This window comes from Neodiprion lecontei, chromosome 1 (genome assembly GCF_021901455.1).
Source record: "Neodiprion lecontei isolate iyNeoLeco1 chromosome 1, iyNeoLeco1.1, whole genome shotgun sequence".
Lineage (NCBI taxonomy): Eukaryota > Metazoa > Arthropoda > Insecta > Hymenoptera > Diprionidae > Neodiprion > Neodiprion lecontei.
This window is the reverse complement of record NC_060260.1, coordinates 31,653,334-31,669,378: the sequence shown is the minus strand read 5'-3', so window position 1 is coordinate 31,669,378 and position 16,045 is coordinate 31,653,334. Positions and strand designations below refer to the sequence as shown.

At 35.4% G+C, this 16,045-nt stretch overlaps 3 protein-coding genes across 9 annotated transcripts; 1 reads left to right on the top strand and 2 right to left on the bottom strand.

Moving 5' to 3' along the window:
- The first annotated feature begins 94 nt into the window (after positions 1-94).
- Positions 95-7,800, top strand: LOC107219407 (arginyl-tRNA--protein transferase 1). Of its 7 annotated transcripts, none has more exons than XM_046735041.1 (9): positions 95-236; positions 354-480; positions 805-935; positions 1,020-1,192; positions 1,874-2,035; positions 2,677-2,849; positions 2,998-3,259; positions 3,376-3,560; positions 7,684-7,800. In XM_046735041.1, exons 1-8 carry the CDS (start codon positions 140-142, stop codon positions 3,520-3,522), a joined length of 1,272 nt encoding a protein of 423 aa, XP_046590997.1. In that variant the 5' UTR covers positions 95-139; the 3' UTR covers positions 3,523-3,560; positions 7,684-7,800. The 7 variants fall into 7 exon arrangements, with proteins under 7 accessions (XP_046590997.1, XP_046590980.1, XP_015513096.2 ...); XM_046735024.1 differs by lacking the exon at positions 1,874-2,035 and adding an exon at positions 2,442-2,597 and having other exon boundaries at positions 1,020-1,450; XM_015657610.2 differs by having other exon boundaries at positions 1,020-1,450.
- LOC124293621 lies at positions 5,419-6,752 on the bottom strand. The gene is made up of 3 exons (XM_046735081.1): positions 6,230-6,752; positions 5,839-6,066; positions 5,419-5,749 (listed from the first exon to the last, which is right to left on the bottom strand). The coding sequence occupies exons 1-3, from the start codon at positions 6,419-6,421 to the stop codon at positions 5,579-5,581; spliced, it is 591 nt and encodes a 196-aa protein (XP_046591037.1). The 5' UTR covers positions 6,422-6,752; the 3' UTR covers positions 5,419-5,578.
- Positions 6,887-11,623, bottom strand: LOC107219406 (sialin). Its single transcript, XM_015657609.2, has 6 exons — positions 11,417-11,623; positions 11,248-11,348; positions 9,437-10,331; positions 9,048-9,367; positions 8,725-8,966; positions 6,887-7,840 (listed from the first exon to the last, which is right to left on the bottom strand). The coding sequence occupies exons 2-6, from the start codon at positions 11,285-11,287 to the stop codon at positions 7,667-7,669; spliced, it is 1,671 nt and encodes a 556-aa protein (XP_015513095.2). The 5' UTR covers positions 11,288-11,348; positions 11,417-11,623; the 3' UTR covers positions 6,887-7,666.
- Positions 11,624-16,045: the final 4,422 nt, after the last annotated feature.

Sequence of the window (16,045 nt, the reverse complement as noted above, 5' to 3'; positions counted from 1 at the left end):
CCCACTGCTCTGGCCGTTTGTCGCTTGTGTGGCATTCTAGTTTCTAGTGGTATCATAGTATTGATTCGGATTGAGAGCGGTGGACACACAGTTCATTTGACGTGACAGAATCCGAAATACGATAGTAGAGATTTAAAAAATGTCGAGAAAGTCCCCAAGTCTTGTCGAATATTTCGCAGAGCGTGAAAAACACAAATGCGGCTACTGCAAGAGTCCTGATACAAACTGTAGCCATGGTGAGTAGTAAAAGTATGTATGTATACGGATAGATACGTGGTAAGAGAAGTAAGGTTATCATTTAATTTAGAATAACAACCACTATTTCAAGCACGAATTAAGATATATTTTTATAGGCATGTGGGCATATACCTTAAAAGTTCAAGACTATCAGGACCTCATCGATAGAGGCTGGAGGCGCAGTGGCAATTATTGTTACAAACCTATAATGGACCAGACTTGTTGTCCCATGTATACTATCAAGTAAGCGCCAAATAACTTTTTTGCATTGTCAGCAATGAAATAATCGTGACTTTCAATATTTTGGCAACATCAGCTTTATTCATATACTGAAACTTCGCAATAGCGGACACCTTCGGGACTGAAAATCTTGTCCGCTATAAAGAAGTATCCGTTATTAAAGGGTATATTTCCATTATGCCGAGGATTTCTAACTTGTCTATTATGAAGACGTATCCGCTGTTAAGAGGTGTCCGTTGAGAGAAGCTTCCCTGTAGTATTTTCGTTCGAATGCACTGTAGGAATCTAATTTTTAAATTGTCCAATCTCAAAACTGTTGATTCTTAGATGTGAAGCATTGGATTTCAAAATATCTAAGTCGCAAAAGAAGCTGATGAAAAGAATGTCCAAGTTCTTGAAAGGTGAACTGAAAAAGAATGATACAGCACTTTGTGATGAATTTGTTCAAGACGACTCAGGTAAATGTTGATCAGTTTAATTTTTATGAATAATTCATTTATGTAATATCGAACATTGAAAAAAGAAGAATCCATTTTTTTCAGATTCCCGTCTTATGGAAGTTCAGAATTGTGCTGAACAAGTTGAAAGAGCACGTAATAATGCTACCAATATTGACGTGTCTCTAATTGCTGATACACTTGATCTAAGATTACCTTCCCCGACGAATTCCACCAATAGTCAGAGTATAACTGAAAGCAGTTATTCTGCTGCTAAGGTAAAACATGATACAAATCTAACCCCGATGTCCTCTACTAGTAAAGATTATAAGTCGGGAATGGGTGTTGACCAAAGTAAGCCACCACCTAAGAAGGCAAAAATTATACGACTGGAGCGTAAACAGAATAAATTATTGTCAATGGGAAAATCAACAACAGAAATTAACGAAATATTAAACCAGGGAAAATCAATAGCTGTTGGCAAAACGTTGGAGGAATTATTTAATGAAGAAAATGTGGGACAGAAGAAACTAGAGGTGCTAAATTAAATATTTTCAATAATTTGTATGTCTGTGATAATTAATACCATAACACATTTGCTCCAATTTTGTTCACTATGCAATATTGAAAAATATATGTTGTTAGACAAAAGTTGAGCATAGCTTGACTATCGTTAGTGAATTTTCTTTTTAGCTCTGATATTCGAGCACTGAAAATATTTCACAGTATAAAATGCCTGGGTTTGTTCATATTATTGGTTATAATAGCTTCTGATCTAATTGGAATCCTTTAACCTTTAGGCCGCCGCCAAGCCATAGTCAAACAATATAAATGTGGGCTATTTCAATATACATTAAAATCACCGGTGATCTAAAGGTTAATCGTTAATGTTACAAACTGCAATTTATAAAATAAGTTTCTGTAATTTTTCAAACCTAAAATTTTCCTTTCCTTATAAGTTGCGGCTTGTTAGAACCTCACCAATGAGCAGTGAGTATATCAGCACTTCGAAGCAAAGTTACGAATTGTACAAAAAATATCAAATGGCAATACATAAGGACCGAGCTGAGCAGGTTACGCAACAACAATACACAAGGTTCCTTGTAGAATCACCTTTACAGGTAACTCCAAATTTCACCAAACTAATGAACGACAACATCAGAGTATTAAAGTACCAAGATTAACGATAGATTTCAATGATCATAAATTCTTAGAATACTCAAAAAAGTTCGATTGTATAAGGCAAATGTTGCAATTTAAGCAATACATGCAAGATTGGAGCAAAGTGTACCATGATAAGAGGCTAATGATCCATGTACCTCCCGTAAAAAAATATTAATTAATATGTCTCAGAAGCGAATTATTCATTTAGTTGGATGCTAAGATAATCAAATTCTTTGTTGTCATTAACATTGATAATTCCACTTGAACATTTTGGATTCTTGCATACAATAAAAGAAAAAACCGTTATACTTCAGTTCCTTTGGCAAAAGCATATTAATTAAAGTCATGTTTGAATTTCTCTAGATTAAATTGGTAAGCATTTCATCTGAAGAGTTTCTGGATACTTTTGAATTAAGTGTAAATCTTTATAAAAAGTATCAAATGGCAATTCATAAAGAATTGCCTGAAGAATGTGACAAAGATTCGTTTACAGAGTTTCTCTGCAAAAGTCCGTTGCAGGTACACTTTGGTCAAATATGCTTGATGTCCTACTAGAAACTTTAATCAAATTATTGATCCATCTATACACATTTTCAAGGAATGGGTCCCAGCTGATGGCCCACCACAAGGATATGGCTCTTTTCATCAGCAATACTGGCTTAACAATCAACTAATTGCTGTTGGTGTAATAGATATCTTACCATCATGCATTTCCAGTGTGTACTTCTTTTACGATCCAATTTACTCACACATCTCTCTAGGAACATATGGGTCAGTACAATCAATTTAGTACAGTTATAAAGGTACAGAGATAAATTCAGATTTTCGACTTAAAGTTGTTGATTTATAACGACAGAAACAATTTCCAAATTTAAACGAATTACAACGTAATGCTTTATAACAAAGTTATCATTTGCAGTTCTCTTCGAGAAGTGATGTTAACAAGGCAGTTGAATAAATTAGTTCCAAATCTGAAATATTATTACATGGGTTTCTATATTCATACATGCCCAAAAATGCGATATAAGGCTGGATTACGTCCATCAAAACTATTATGCCCAGAGACATATGTATGGTGTGACATTGAAAACTGCCTGCCAAAGTTGGACAAAGAAAAATACAGCAGACTGAATGAAGATCTAGATGCTATTGATCAAAACTTGAGCAATGATATCACACAAGTAAACACCGCAATTCATTACGTATTAGACTAGATATCCCGTTTAAAATTTGTAAAAGTCAATTTTATATTGGATGTATGCAAGCCCTTTTCACTACAGAGCAATATTCATTACAGGTATCAGTTTGTTACAACAGAAAGATCATACCCTACCATATTTACAAAAAACAAGCACATTCGTCAGCTGATGAAGATGAAATCAGGGAATACAGTCACCTTGTAGGAACAAGGTGTGCACGAAACTTGGCCCTTTATCGCAGATGATCAAATTGCCACATAATATAGCAAAGGATATTTAACAGGTTGGTCATCCCTTTGAATCATATCATTAAGTAATTTGGTGTACACAAAACAACCAAATAATAATTATTATCTATTCATATTTATCAGACAAATAAGGTTCACATTTTAAACCAAGTTCTCTAAAATTGGTTCAAAAATTTTTCTGTAAACCTTAGACATGAAGCGCCATGGAAAATGTTTGCTAGTGTATTTACAGATCAGTGCTACTTTGTGCATTTTGTGAAAACACGATCAATCTTTTTTATGAATTCACAGTACCATTTGTTTCTGCCATTGGCTGCATGTTCTCTCCAAAATTTTCGGAACTAATGTCGGGTACGTGGGACAGGCCTTGGTGAAAATATTGTAAATGACTGTTTCCAAATAGAATGAACAGCAGTCCTGGTCCTAAATACATTGCTGCATTCACAAAAAACATTATCCTCCAGCTCCGTATAGCATACTAAAACAAAGTAGTTGTTATATATTCTCAAGGCAGTTGTAGAAGAACTAGGAAAACTTTTTGTGTTAAATCTTACATTTGCATGCAGTAGCCCTCCGAGCGTCAAGGCAGATATTACTGCGGAAGTTGTTCCAAAAGTAGATATTAGACTTATTATATTACTGCCATAAACCGGTGAAAGATCTTGAGGAATTGCAGCACTGCTTTCAGACGAAGCACCATTAAATGTCATCATTACTGTGATTGTAATATAGGCATACCAATAGTTACAGTGCAAGTTGAGCCCTCCTAAGCATAGTGATAATATCCCTGGTATGATATGTGCTGAAACAGAGAGAGAAAATTGCGATAATCAAATGAATATTTATGCTCATATAGCATAATATTAATATGTTAAATCGGAATATTGGAGAATATCCATTATTATTCAATTAAAAAATTATAAAACTAGTGCTACAGCATCTGCAGACACGAAAAATACTTACAGAAAATTGTGAATATGCGCCTCACTGTCGTGAAATTTTCAACGGATAAATGCTGATTATATTTAACAAATATCTTCCACATATATGTAATCAGACCACTAAAAAACAGTCGGGTAAGATACGGAACCAGAATGTATAAAGATGCCTGGAAAATGTAGAGCAAGAGATATTTTTATAGGTTTTTTTTAACAGGTCTAGGTTCCTTACCTCTTTTATCGTAAAGCCGGATACTTCAACAAGATATTTAGGTCCAAAAAGGAGCCAGAAATAAAAATTCCAGAGATCACCGTACATAAATATGCACAACACCCAAATTGGTTTATTCTTTAGTATCCTCCACCATGGGATTGAAACAATCTTCAAAGTTTCAATAAGTTTAACATTTAAAATCAGGTAATTGTTAGCTTGTAGAATTATAATTCTATCTTTTAATTATCTCACATTTCTTAGTTCCAAATATGTTCCTACAGGAATAGTTTCTTCTAAGTAGATTCTTTCTTGTGCAGAGACAAAATAATTTTTAGCTGGTGAATCTGTGACTAACAAACACCAAAATGGTGTTAATATGATTCCAACTGCACCGATTGCGTAAAATGGAATATCCCACCCTAGCTCTTCACCCAGATAAGCTGTTCCTATCCAACCGCAGATTGTCCCAAGTATTCCTCCTGTAGTTCCCAATTGGATCCTATTATGCAGTAAAGAACCCCTCCACAGTATCCTGATTTATAAAATATATTTTCTTTCTCTATAACAGAACTAAGGATTAACCATGTAACTGCTAAGGCATCATAGCGGTGTCAAACGTGCCCGTGTGGTAACTGCCAGAAATCGCGAAATGGCGTCATAAAGTAATTCAATATTTTTTAGTATCTCCGGTGAATATTTACTTTTGAAAGCACGTGTTTTCAGTATTTTTGAGGTCAAGGGATCCGATTATGCCGCTACAATGCCTTGGCAGTTAAGTGCTTAAAAAGAGTAGCACAAAAGATTTAATCATTGAAATGTAACATAGTACATATCATTTAGTTACCAGCATTGAAAATATATGATATATATGTTTATTCCCAATTGAATTTACAGTTTTACTTCACGGGTTGTTGACTGCTTTAAGTAGCACAAAAAATTCAACACAGTGTCCAATATCCTTTGTCACATAATTTGTCTTGTACTCACCATATAAACTTCCAGAAAATAATATTCTATCATTCGGCGGAGCCCATTTCAGTGTCAATATTGCAAATGACTCCTGATTGAGTCCCTTGAATTAATTATAATCAGTATAAAAGCTTGTGATTGTTAGAGAAATGCCGGCATTAATTTCACTTTTCCAAAAATCCCATTGCTTACTATGCAAATGCCGATGAAAACTTTCATGAGAAATATTGTCCATTCTCCAAGTCGAAGAAAAAGCGGGATCAGTGTATTCGCAGTACTGGGTAACAAAATGAACCAAGAAATTACGCTTTTTGGACTAAAAGTGGCAACGTACGATCCAAAAAGTTCAGTGCTGTAGAAACCAGCGTAGTGAGCAGCTACAACTCCACACATGCTAAGTTCAGACCAATTATGTATTGGCTGTAATATAGAACATATTATTCAATGGTGTGTGCATATAGCAGAAATATATGAACTAAATATTCACTATTACCGATAAACATTTTGTTTTTCTCCTAGGCCAAATAATATAAATCTACTGCAACATTTATGAACTGAAACAGGAAATTTGTTTCCACTATACCGAATGACGATTACGGTAATTTTCAGACATCTTCAATGATGTTGCATTTTGAACGCATTCGTTGTCGGTTTGAATGAGTACTCTATTTCTCGGGACCATCGTCAAAATAGCAAAGCTCATCTGAGCCCTCAACATGTAAATGCTACATTTTGCCAAAAGGATCATTATTGCAATTGCGTATCGAATCGCCATTTCATGTCACCAATGAACATAATTTTTTTCTGTAACTAAAACATATTAATGCTATACCTCATAAATAAATTGAATATTGTATTAGTTTTGGATTATTATTATATGGAATTGGACTATTTCATTCAGAAATCCAATTCTAACATTCTGAGTGGGAATATTTTCTCAATTTTTTCGATACTTGACATTTAGCATTAACTGTGAACATTACTTTTCATTATTTCAATGAAATGTGACTAAAGAAGAGTAAAATCAACGAGACTTGATGTCTTATTAAGCAGTCGGTTGTTTTGTAATGAAGTGTCGAAGCCATGAGAATAATTATTCAAGTCATTGACTAATTTTCAGGATATTTATTAACGCCAAGCCAATTTTCTACAAATTATGCCTGTATTTCAGTGCAGTTATTTTATTTTGAAACGTTTTAATTGAAGCTAATCAATTTATAATGATTAAAATAACTCACAGTTATAAAGGAATTAAATAAGATTTTATTAACACAACTTTCTCAAAGCGTATATTACAAATAACTGAAGAAGTATTGATTTTACATAAAACAATTGCTTCTAAGCAACTCATTTATCTACAGAGTCACTTTGTTTCATCAGTTTTCAACTGAGTTTCCTCACCATCTGTATACTTTTAATGAGATTTTTTATTACTTCATACAAATGCATTTAAAAAACCACGAAATTCATATTTAGTATGATTTGTTGACATAAAATATGAATCCCTTTTCTATCTGACGACCTACTCTGTAAAAATATTCAAAATCACAGACAAAATCTTTGTGTCTAGATAATATAATTGTTTAATATTACTTAACTTCTTGAACGCTATAAGAATTTATTAATATCTCTTAATTGAATCCGTGCATCGATTTGCTGTAATACAGTGCAACAATTTTGACAGTCAATTATAATGGGCGCAATAGTTTGTAACTTTTTAAATGCCAAATGAATGGTTTGAAAATTGATTAAAATATTTTTCATCTTAAATGTACACTATATAATCATATATAAAACAGTGATCAATAATACACAATATTAGTGTCTGATCGTACATTTTTTTACCGTATGATATTACCTTTGATTCATTTGAAATGTGTTAGGTTGGCAAAGAAATTATCTGTTCACCATATACAGTTGAAATCCCACATTAATCACATTGTGACTTTGGTGAAGACAAAGCCAAGTTTCTACGGTAAAAGTAAACTCCACATTGAATTAATATATTAATTCACAAAATTTATGCTCTTTGTGCAGTTGGAACAGGTACGGATGTTGCAGGAGCATCAGCTGGTGTTGTAACATCATTCCATGGTTGAACTTCTCCGCTTCCCCCGACGAAAAAAATTATCATGCTGAATATGCACACCGCTGCGCCAACCCAAAAAACGATCTGCCAGTTTTCAATCGAATCCTGTAACGTATATTCAGGTATGAGTTATTTAAATGTCAAGTTTCATTTGAACTGTTATGTTCTGTTCAATGATACATTATCAATTATATTAAAAAATAAATGTGTGTGACAAATGCAAAGCATCAGAATGTTAGCTATCCATGTACCTGAAAGAACATGTACATATTTTTGAATATATGGCCCAAACAATTGTAGAGATATAAGATTGCAGAAAACTGGGTTGATCATTACCTGAATACTTTCAGTACTACGGATAGATCATAATGTAGAAACAGAAAACAGTCAGGCCTCAACAGTCTCAGTGACAGTACTGACTGTTCTAGGAGTAAATTAAAACACAGTTCCGCAAATATTGATCATGTGTATTTATTAGAAGTACAAGTTAGAACAGCAGATGTCGATGAAGGTGTTAGCAACACAAGTTTACAGCTTGGGTGGAATCCTTAAAAATCTAGTCTAATTTAAAATAAAAAATGGTGAATCGTGTGTAAAAATATTTAGGTTGATGTAAGACACCATTTCAAGATCACCAGTTATAATCGTACTATGAGTAACGGCATCATAGGTACAAGAATTACTGGGGGTCCAATTTGGCTGTTGTTAGTCTGTCACAAGAGAATTTTCCAGTCGTGGATCTTGCCAAGCCTCCAGATGTTGTGCAGTTAACAAATGCGAATAAAATAACAGAAACTTCAAGCCCTGCTTTAACTCCGTAATACGAATCTACGTACTACACGTAATACAAAAGATATGGTAGTAACAGCATGTACATGGGATTTGTGAAACCACATTGAAATACAGTTAGCGCAGGTTGCGATTAGCAAGCTATTTTAATATAGATAATACAGAATGAAGCAGAACTGTTTTAAAGAAAATCTACATACCTCATCACCAATGATTGTGGCTACAATTGGAGGTCCGATGAATCCTGAAGTACATCCAATAGTATTCATGATGCCGTATAAAAATCCAGCAAAGTTAGGTGACAAATCTTGATTATTTGATAGATTGGCAATAACGGCACAGCCATTGAATCCCAAGCTCAGAACGAGAAACAAGTTAGCCAGTACGAAGTTGCAGCCTGCGTAACTTACGCCGATCAAGAATAATCCAGGAATTAAGTGAGCTGAAGTATACATAAATGTGTTACAAATATGATGATGCATAGGTGTCTGCTTTTCCAAGAGAAAAAGGAAAAAAATCCTACAAAATATTGTTGCAAGTTTCCTCAGCCATGTAATACTTATGTATTTCCGTCTCTTGATCGAGTCACCAACCCAACTGAAGAAAAATCCAAAAACCATTCGGCCAGCCCATGGGAGCGAAGCAAGTGCTCCTCCTTTCGTTAATTTGAATCCTAAACTTTTTGTGAGATACTGCGTCATGGAATTTTGATAAAAGAACAGTAAGAACATGTTCCCGAAGTGGCAGCAAACCAAACTGATGAAAGGCACCGAAGTCAATATTTTCTTCACTGGAGTTTGACGTAAGGTTGGTTTTTCTTTGCCTACTATACCCGCTTGTGATCTATGCAGTGAAAAAGTAATAGTTAGATATCAGAAACTGAGAGTTTCTTCTTTCAATCAATTCATATACCGTGCAATGTATTCTTTTTCTTCGTCTGTAATACCAGGATGCTCCTCAGGGGAATCATATGCTATCAGTGCCCAAAGTATCACCCAGACTATCATCATTAAAGATGGAAGATACCACGCTGTTTGCCAATTAATTGAATCTGCTATGGCAGCAACCATTGGATACGTTATTATTGTGCCAAAGCTTCCTCCCAGGAGAGACCATACGAATCTACTTTTCTCATCTGGAGGTGCCCATTTCGCTACCATTGAATGACAAGCAGGAAATGTAATTCCACCGGCAAATCCAATTATTACTCTTGAAACACAAAGAACACCCCAATGGACCTGAGCTAGAATTGGGCTAATCAAAGATAATATCGCCGCTATCAGGGTAGTCCAAAAAATAGATCTCTTTGGTCCCCATTTGATAGCCACAATTCCACCCACAAAATTTCCTGGAGCATTTCCGTATCCATAAGAGGATAGAAGCTGAGCTTGAGTTTGGGCGTCCCACTCAAACACTCTTTTGGAGAACAAGGTGAATCCATCGTTGCCGACTCTCTCCTGACCAAGTAATTCTAAATCTCGCCTACGGCGAAGTTTGTGTCCCAACAACGCTTCGCTTATATTGTGTTCATTAATATTCTGTTTGTGAGTCGCAGCGTCTGGGCTGTCATCTTGGACCTCGTTTTCATAAATCCAGTGGTTATAAATGTTTTCAGGGTCATACCAGATTGCTCTTCTTTGACGAGATGTTTCGCTGGCCTCCTTGTCGCAGTAACCACTTCTAGACGAACCATTTTTTGATGCAGTCATTGGAACGACAAGAATTGGCATTTGGAGACGAGCCATGTAGGATGTCCAGCATGCGGTAAACATCATGACACAAATCATAAACCTCACTGGGATAAATTCTGTGAAACAGTACATCTACGATTTTATACAAATTTTCAAATATTTGCCTACAACATTATTACAGCAAAAGTAAGTGATTCAACAATAAAGAAGAACTCAAACATATTGTTTGGATGGGTTGAGAACAGCATTTAGAAAAAAGAAAAGTATCTATAGTACTTACTAAGTAAAGAATAATGTTTATCACAATTTAAAAAACCATTGTAGCTACTAATTCCTAAGAAATCATCATCAGGGGTAACATTAACATTCTGCTGCTTGTACCCTAATCTTTGAAACCACGTGAAGTCAGATGAAAACTGTCACATTACTATGAAGACATATTTCTCCCATCATTACTCTATGTTTGAAACATGAATATATTCAGAAAATTATTTAGTAGACTTACGAATCAATGTCCAACATAGTGGCATTATTGAATTTCATATGAAAAGCGGCGTAAGACTCAAAAAAAAAATAAATAAACCGAATTGAAAATGTGTTCATCATACGAGATAGTAGACATTGAGAACAAATGCATACTATTGTTGAGATGAAATGGGGACAATTTCACTCACCATTCCATCAGTATACTTCAAGTATCAAACAAATATATATACCGTGCAAAATTTGAAATGAAATGCTTTTTTTTCACTTCTATTGGCATGCTGAAAGTGACCTGTTGCTACTAAATCATACTGAACATATGAATCTCAGTTTGTATACAAGAATAAGAATAATTCAAGTGATCACAAATGTACTGGACAAGGAATGAGAGACATATAATTTTTAAAGAAACATCTAACACGAATACAATTTAAACCTTTATCAATATGTACGCTTCGTGCAAAAGTTTCAAAGCAGTATACCAATAGTTGCAACATAGTTAAGTTGGAAGAAAGTTGCAGAATTACGAGTCTAGCGACTGAAACTTACGTGGAAAGTAGCGCTGGTACAATTTGTCGTACGTCTTCATTGCGGCCAGAGCAAGTAGTTGCAATAGAATGTTGAAGCTCGTTAATATTTACTCCCGCTCACTTGAAAATTTTGAAAATATCTAAAAACACTTCTAAATTTTCCGCGACATTTTCGCACAAACTGTTACCTTTTTCACCCACTGGAATCTTAATGTATGTAATTTCACCAACTGTCAGAACCGTGGACTTACTTCTCTTCTCCGAGACTTTCGCAGGCAAGTGTCGGCCAGGTAATCCGTCCTCTGGTATTTATAGACTTCGCCCCAATGGTGGGGAGAAAATTACCACCCTGGTACCAAGGAATACCCTTGGTACTTACCTTCTGTACCATTGATGCCCTCCGCAATCCTCTCCCTCTCCGCCCTTCATGGCGGATTTCTATTCGAAGGGAAATCGCGTAGGATAGATAGAAATACGAGAAAGAAGGAAATGGAAAGGAGAGGGGAGGTAGTGGTTCGTTTTTCGAGCGCGCAGCCCTTGTAGCAAATTACTTTGGTATCAGAATTGTGTGAACGAGATTTTTTGCAGCATATTGTAATAATATATTTAGCTAATTCATATTACATGTGGATACGTCGAAAATTGCTTTAATTTAATCTGAATCGTGATTTAAATTCCAAGTAATCCAAATGAAAACGAAGAGCGGTGGAAATTGATTGAAGCAGTATTAAATGCCAAATTATCCATGTGTTTCGGAACCAATTTTTTTGACGAAAAACTCTACCTCTCTCGTCCGCAGTTCATAGAGAAATGAGAAAATGTTCCGATTCTTTTTCTTGAAATTGAGTTCACCTAAAAATAGACTTCTACAAATTCACCATAGACATCTCACGAATTTTTTCGCATGTAATTTTTGTTTTTTTTCAATCGGTCGCAAAGTGTACAAAAAGATAAACCACGTTTCGTACAAGTCTTATCGCATAATATGACATTGTGCACCTACGAATTTTACGATTCATAAACTCCGAGACGCCGTTGTTTACGAATATGTAAATTTTTATCGCCTCGTGATAGAAAAAAAGGACGCATAACGAGTGAACTGCACGATTGTAATGCAAAAAGAATGCATTTGTAAAGTTCAATGAGCACGTTATATACTTTATTCGTGGTAAGTCGAAATCACGTAATTCATCATGTTTTTTGGAGGAAATTCACTTTACATCACGTGAAATATTTATAAATCTTTTTATAAAAGCATCGCTATGTATATAAATCTTAGTTGATACTGCTTGACAGGACTATATTAACATGTTGTATTTACAGTTTCTCCATCAGTCAAGAAAGGCACAAAGTTATGTAATAAAATCCGCGATACTTTCAGGTTTGCAGATGACCGCCGACCGTCACGCGAGAATTAATATACGTGTATTCTTTACTATTTCAACTCGCATAAGCTTGACGAACTGTATTATTCCCATTTACTTATCGTTGTGATTCTAATTTGGCTAGCAAACGTTAAATTTCTAAAATTGGTTATCTTCATTTTATTTTCGCAGAAAAAAAATTAATCCACCAAAAAAGGAAAACGTCAATGACCTTGAATGTCTATCAAAATATATTGCTGCGTGAAGTGTTTGCCAATTATATTAGACTCGAATACTTCTTGCTTGATTTTAACTAGTAATGCATGTAGTGTATGAAATTGACGTCGCTGTACATATTCACATGCAGTACAGAGATTGCGATTGTTTCGCATTTACTTTATTTGGATGTTAAACTATTACGAAAAAAAATTATAACCCGTTTAAAGCGTCATTCGCAATGGACCTAAGCTCTAAAGTTTTTAATTTGAACTTAGTCCTAAATTCAACTTTCGGCTTGTATATATATAATTGCCTGCCAATGATAAACTAAATGAACGCTGTTATTATTATTATCGTCATGATTTCTATTTCCAGTGAGCAGCTTATAGTATTGTCCACGCGTATCAAAGTCCTGACAAAACGCATTCTAGTTCTCGAACGTTCTAATTACGAACAGCCTGCTTCGAATTAGTATCAACACGATCATTTGTTCAGAGTTATTTCATTAGAAAGTTGTAAACATCCGCGCAGTCTCGTAGGATCACTGTACAGGTTTTTGACCGAATGATATTTATGGAAATTAATTTTGCCAACGTTCCTCTTCTTGACCTAGTTCTCACCGATATTTCGTTTGAGCTCTGTGCTCTAGAAGATAGATATGCGAAATTTCGTACGTTCAGCTTATTGCATTTTTTTTTTTCTGTCCATATACTCCAGTATGTTTGATAATATGAACCTGAAATTGTTTCGTAACGTTATCATGTTCCCCAGTGGTGTAATCGATTCTCAATATTAAAATGATGCGAATGCTAATTGAAGAAATATAGCGGCTCTTCATTTTGCGGTATGTTCAAAGCTGAATTATAATACCTCAGCGTTTTTCCGCAAGAGTTTTAACTTCTTAGCTAATATGTTGTGCTTTACCTCTTGAAAATACTTCAACAAATGTTACGTGACTGACTGATGTACAATTTCAATGTGCATAACGTTTTATTGTTAACTTTGGATCGTTATATGACTCGCTCGCGTAACTGTTCTCCGAGCAAAAGTACACGTCAACACCAAGACGATTTACCAAATATGTGACTGATAGTTGAAAAAAATAATATGTGCTATCTGTTGAACTATTTTAATTTCGTTCAATATTTTGTCAAATTATGAACAAATTTTACTGCAAATAATTTCGTAAATTTAAATTAAATACGAAGCCCTGCAATGTGGACTATTATAGTCAGAGCATTGAGTGCACCGATATCATCCTCGATACCTGAAAATTTAATTTCCCTTAATTACATGCCGACGTCTCATTTTCCACCAAAAGTAAAACCGACTTGAAAATACGTCCAAAACGGATGCGGCCGCCACTGTAGTACAGAAATCGCGGGTTTCTCCCTACCGCATACTTCGAAGGTCTGAGCCGACCCTCGTTATGTTTGATGGTGCGGCGATAAATTTACCGAAAGTAATACCGATTTGCCGATCCTCGATCTGAGAATTTTTAAAATGACTTTTATTCAAATGTTTTGTGCTATTGTCGCAACTATTTATACCTGGCTTTAATACAAAGCAACAACCGTTATTCCGCGTGGTAAGAAAAGCCTTGGAAGACTCGCTTGGGTCCCGGCGAGAGAGTTCAACGGTATTTTCACTATTTACAGATTAACTATTTCGCTTATTTTTCGACGCGTTAGCGTAGGCAGGCAAAATGCTTCTGCCGTAAATATACAAAATTTTACCGAGGGTTTAATAAATATGCAGGCGTATTTACGCAAGAACATGACCAATTCTCGGTGCGTTCCGGACTTATAAGGTATAGGATTGGGCCAGGCAGAAAACCCTCCGCTTACTAACTGTCTCCGAGAAAATTTCCCTCCGAATTTATCCTTGTACAAGCAGTTCTCATCCAGCTATTTATTAAGGGTGGTACTGGATTATTTTGGGAAATATTTTTCGGGCGAGTAATTAAAAAAAAAAAATCTATTTCACCAGTTGCAACACTGATATCTCGTCGCGAACAACTTTTTTCAGTTGAATCAAAGCTGAGTAAACGCTCGTCTGGAAGGATCGGCGGTAGCTAGACAAGTTGCAAAAAATGCACGCGCCTTTCCTTTCGATTTCATGGGTTTAGAATATGCAGCCACTTGTCGGTTCCGGCAGCTTGATAAAACGTATACTTATTAGATGGGAACGACTAATTTACGTAGTCGATCGAGGTTTGCCTGTAAGTACGTTTATGTCGTGTGTTATAAACGGAATTGAAATCCGAGATAGGGAGGTACGTGGGTGTGTATGTATGTTGTACAAAGCAAAGGTATACCGTGCGTTGGCGCTCAGTAACGGCAACTCGATCACACACATCGCGTCGATTACATTCCAATTTAGCGACGTCGGAGTGGTAGAGGTGTTTTAACATGTGCCTGGTGATTAGCAATTCATACTTACAACTACCTTGACCAAGGAAGCAGAGTGATAGGAACCCACGAGATTTCGCTGATCCTTTCCAATAGCTTTTACCGTTAATAGCGAACTTGAATCTTTTCAGAATGTATAGTATATTGCAAATCCGGCTTCCCCGTCATTAGCGTTCCGGTGTTATATGCGGAATTTCACTATGAGATACATCTTTTGTACCCATTCATCGTACCGATTGAAATCACCCTATTTGGTATGAGCGTAATATCACGTTGCCACGCTTGAAGTAAAAGTATCTAGTCAGTGCAGAAAAATCAAATCAAGCAAGAAGATTACTGAAGAAAGGTAATGCCTTGATTGCTTTAATTTCACAACGAAAGCTTCTCGTGTCAAGCAGTGGAGATTACAAAAATACTTGGAACATAAAATTGAGTTCATATCAATTATACGTATATGTATATGTATTTACATAATACTTCCTCGAAATGTTGTGTGTCCCCGTTCGTGTAATGGGGATTCACTGTAAGCCATTTGAGTGTTTATCAAACTAAATCGAGTTAGACTAGACGCTGAATTCATTTTCAATAGAAGCAGCACTTGAGTTTAAAATTTTCTCAAATTTTTGCTCTTAATTACGTTCGGAATTTGTAACAATTTCTCTTCGTTCCGCATGAGTTACCAAGTACTGCACGTATTATGCTCGATTAGTCGGTTGCACAGATGAAGCGAGTTATTATATTCGTTCGCTACAAAAATGATATAGTCAAGTTTATGTATAAAAACATGTTTTCGTTGAATTCGAATATGTTGTCGTTGTGACAA

Coding starts and splice junctions, on each gene's coding strand:
- LOC107219406 (XM_015657609.2), bottom strand. CDS start 11,287: ATGAAGACGTACGACAAATTGTACCAGCGCTACTTTCCAC. Junction 10,332..11,247: donor GTACCAGCGCTACTTTCCAC/GTAAGTTTCAGT, acceptor ACTGTTTCACAG/AATTTATCCCAGTGAGGTTT. Junction 7,841..8,724: donor CCACAATCATTGGTGATGAG/GTATGTAGATTT, acceptor TATACGTTACAG/GATTCGATTGAAAACTGGCA.
- LOC107219407 (XM_015657610.2), top strand. CDS start 140: ATGTCGAGAAAGTCCCCAAGTCTTGTCGAATATTTCGCAGAGCGTGAA. Junction 481..804: donor TGTCCCATGTATACTATCAA/GTAAGCGCCAAA, acceptor GTTGATTCTTAG/ATGTGAAGCATTGGATTTCA. Junction 2,036..2,676: donor TTGTAGAATCACCTTTACAG/GTAACTCCAAAT, acceptor CACATTTTCAAG/GAATGGGTCCCAGCTGATGG.
- LOC124293621 (XM_046735081.1), bottom strand. CDS start 6,421: ATGGCGATTCGATACGCAATTGCAATAATGATCCTTTTGGCAAAATGT. Junction 6,067..6,229: donor ATTACCGTAATCGTCATTCG/GTATAGTGGAAA, acceptor TCTATATTACAG/CCAATACATAATTGGTCTGA. Junction 5,750..5,838: donor TTTTCATCGGCATTTGCATA/GTAAGCAATGGG, acceptor AATTAATTCAAG/GGACTCAATCAGGAGTCATT.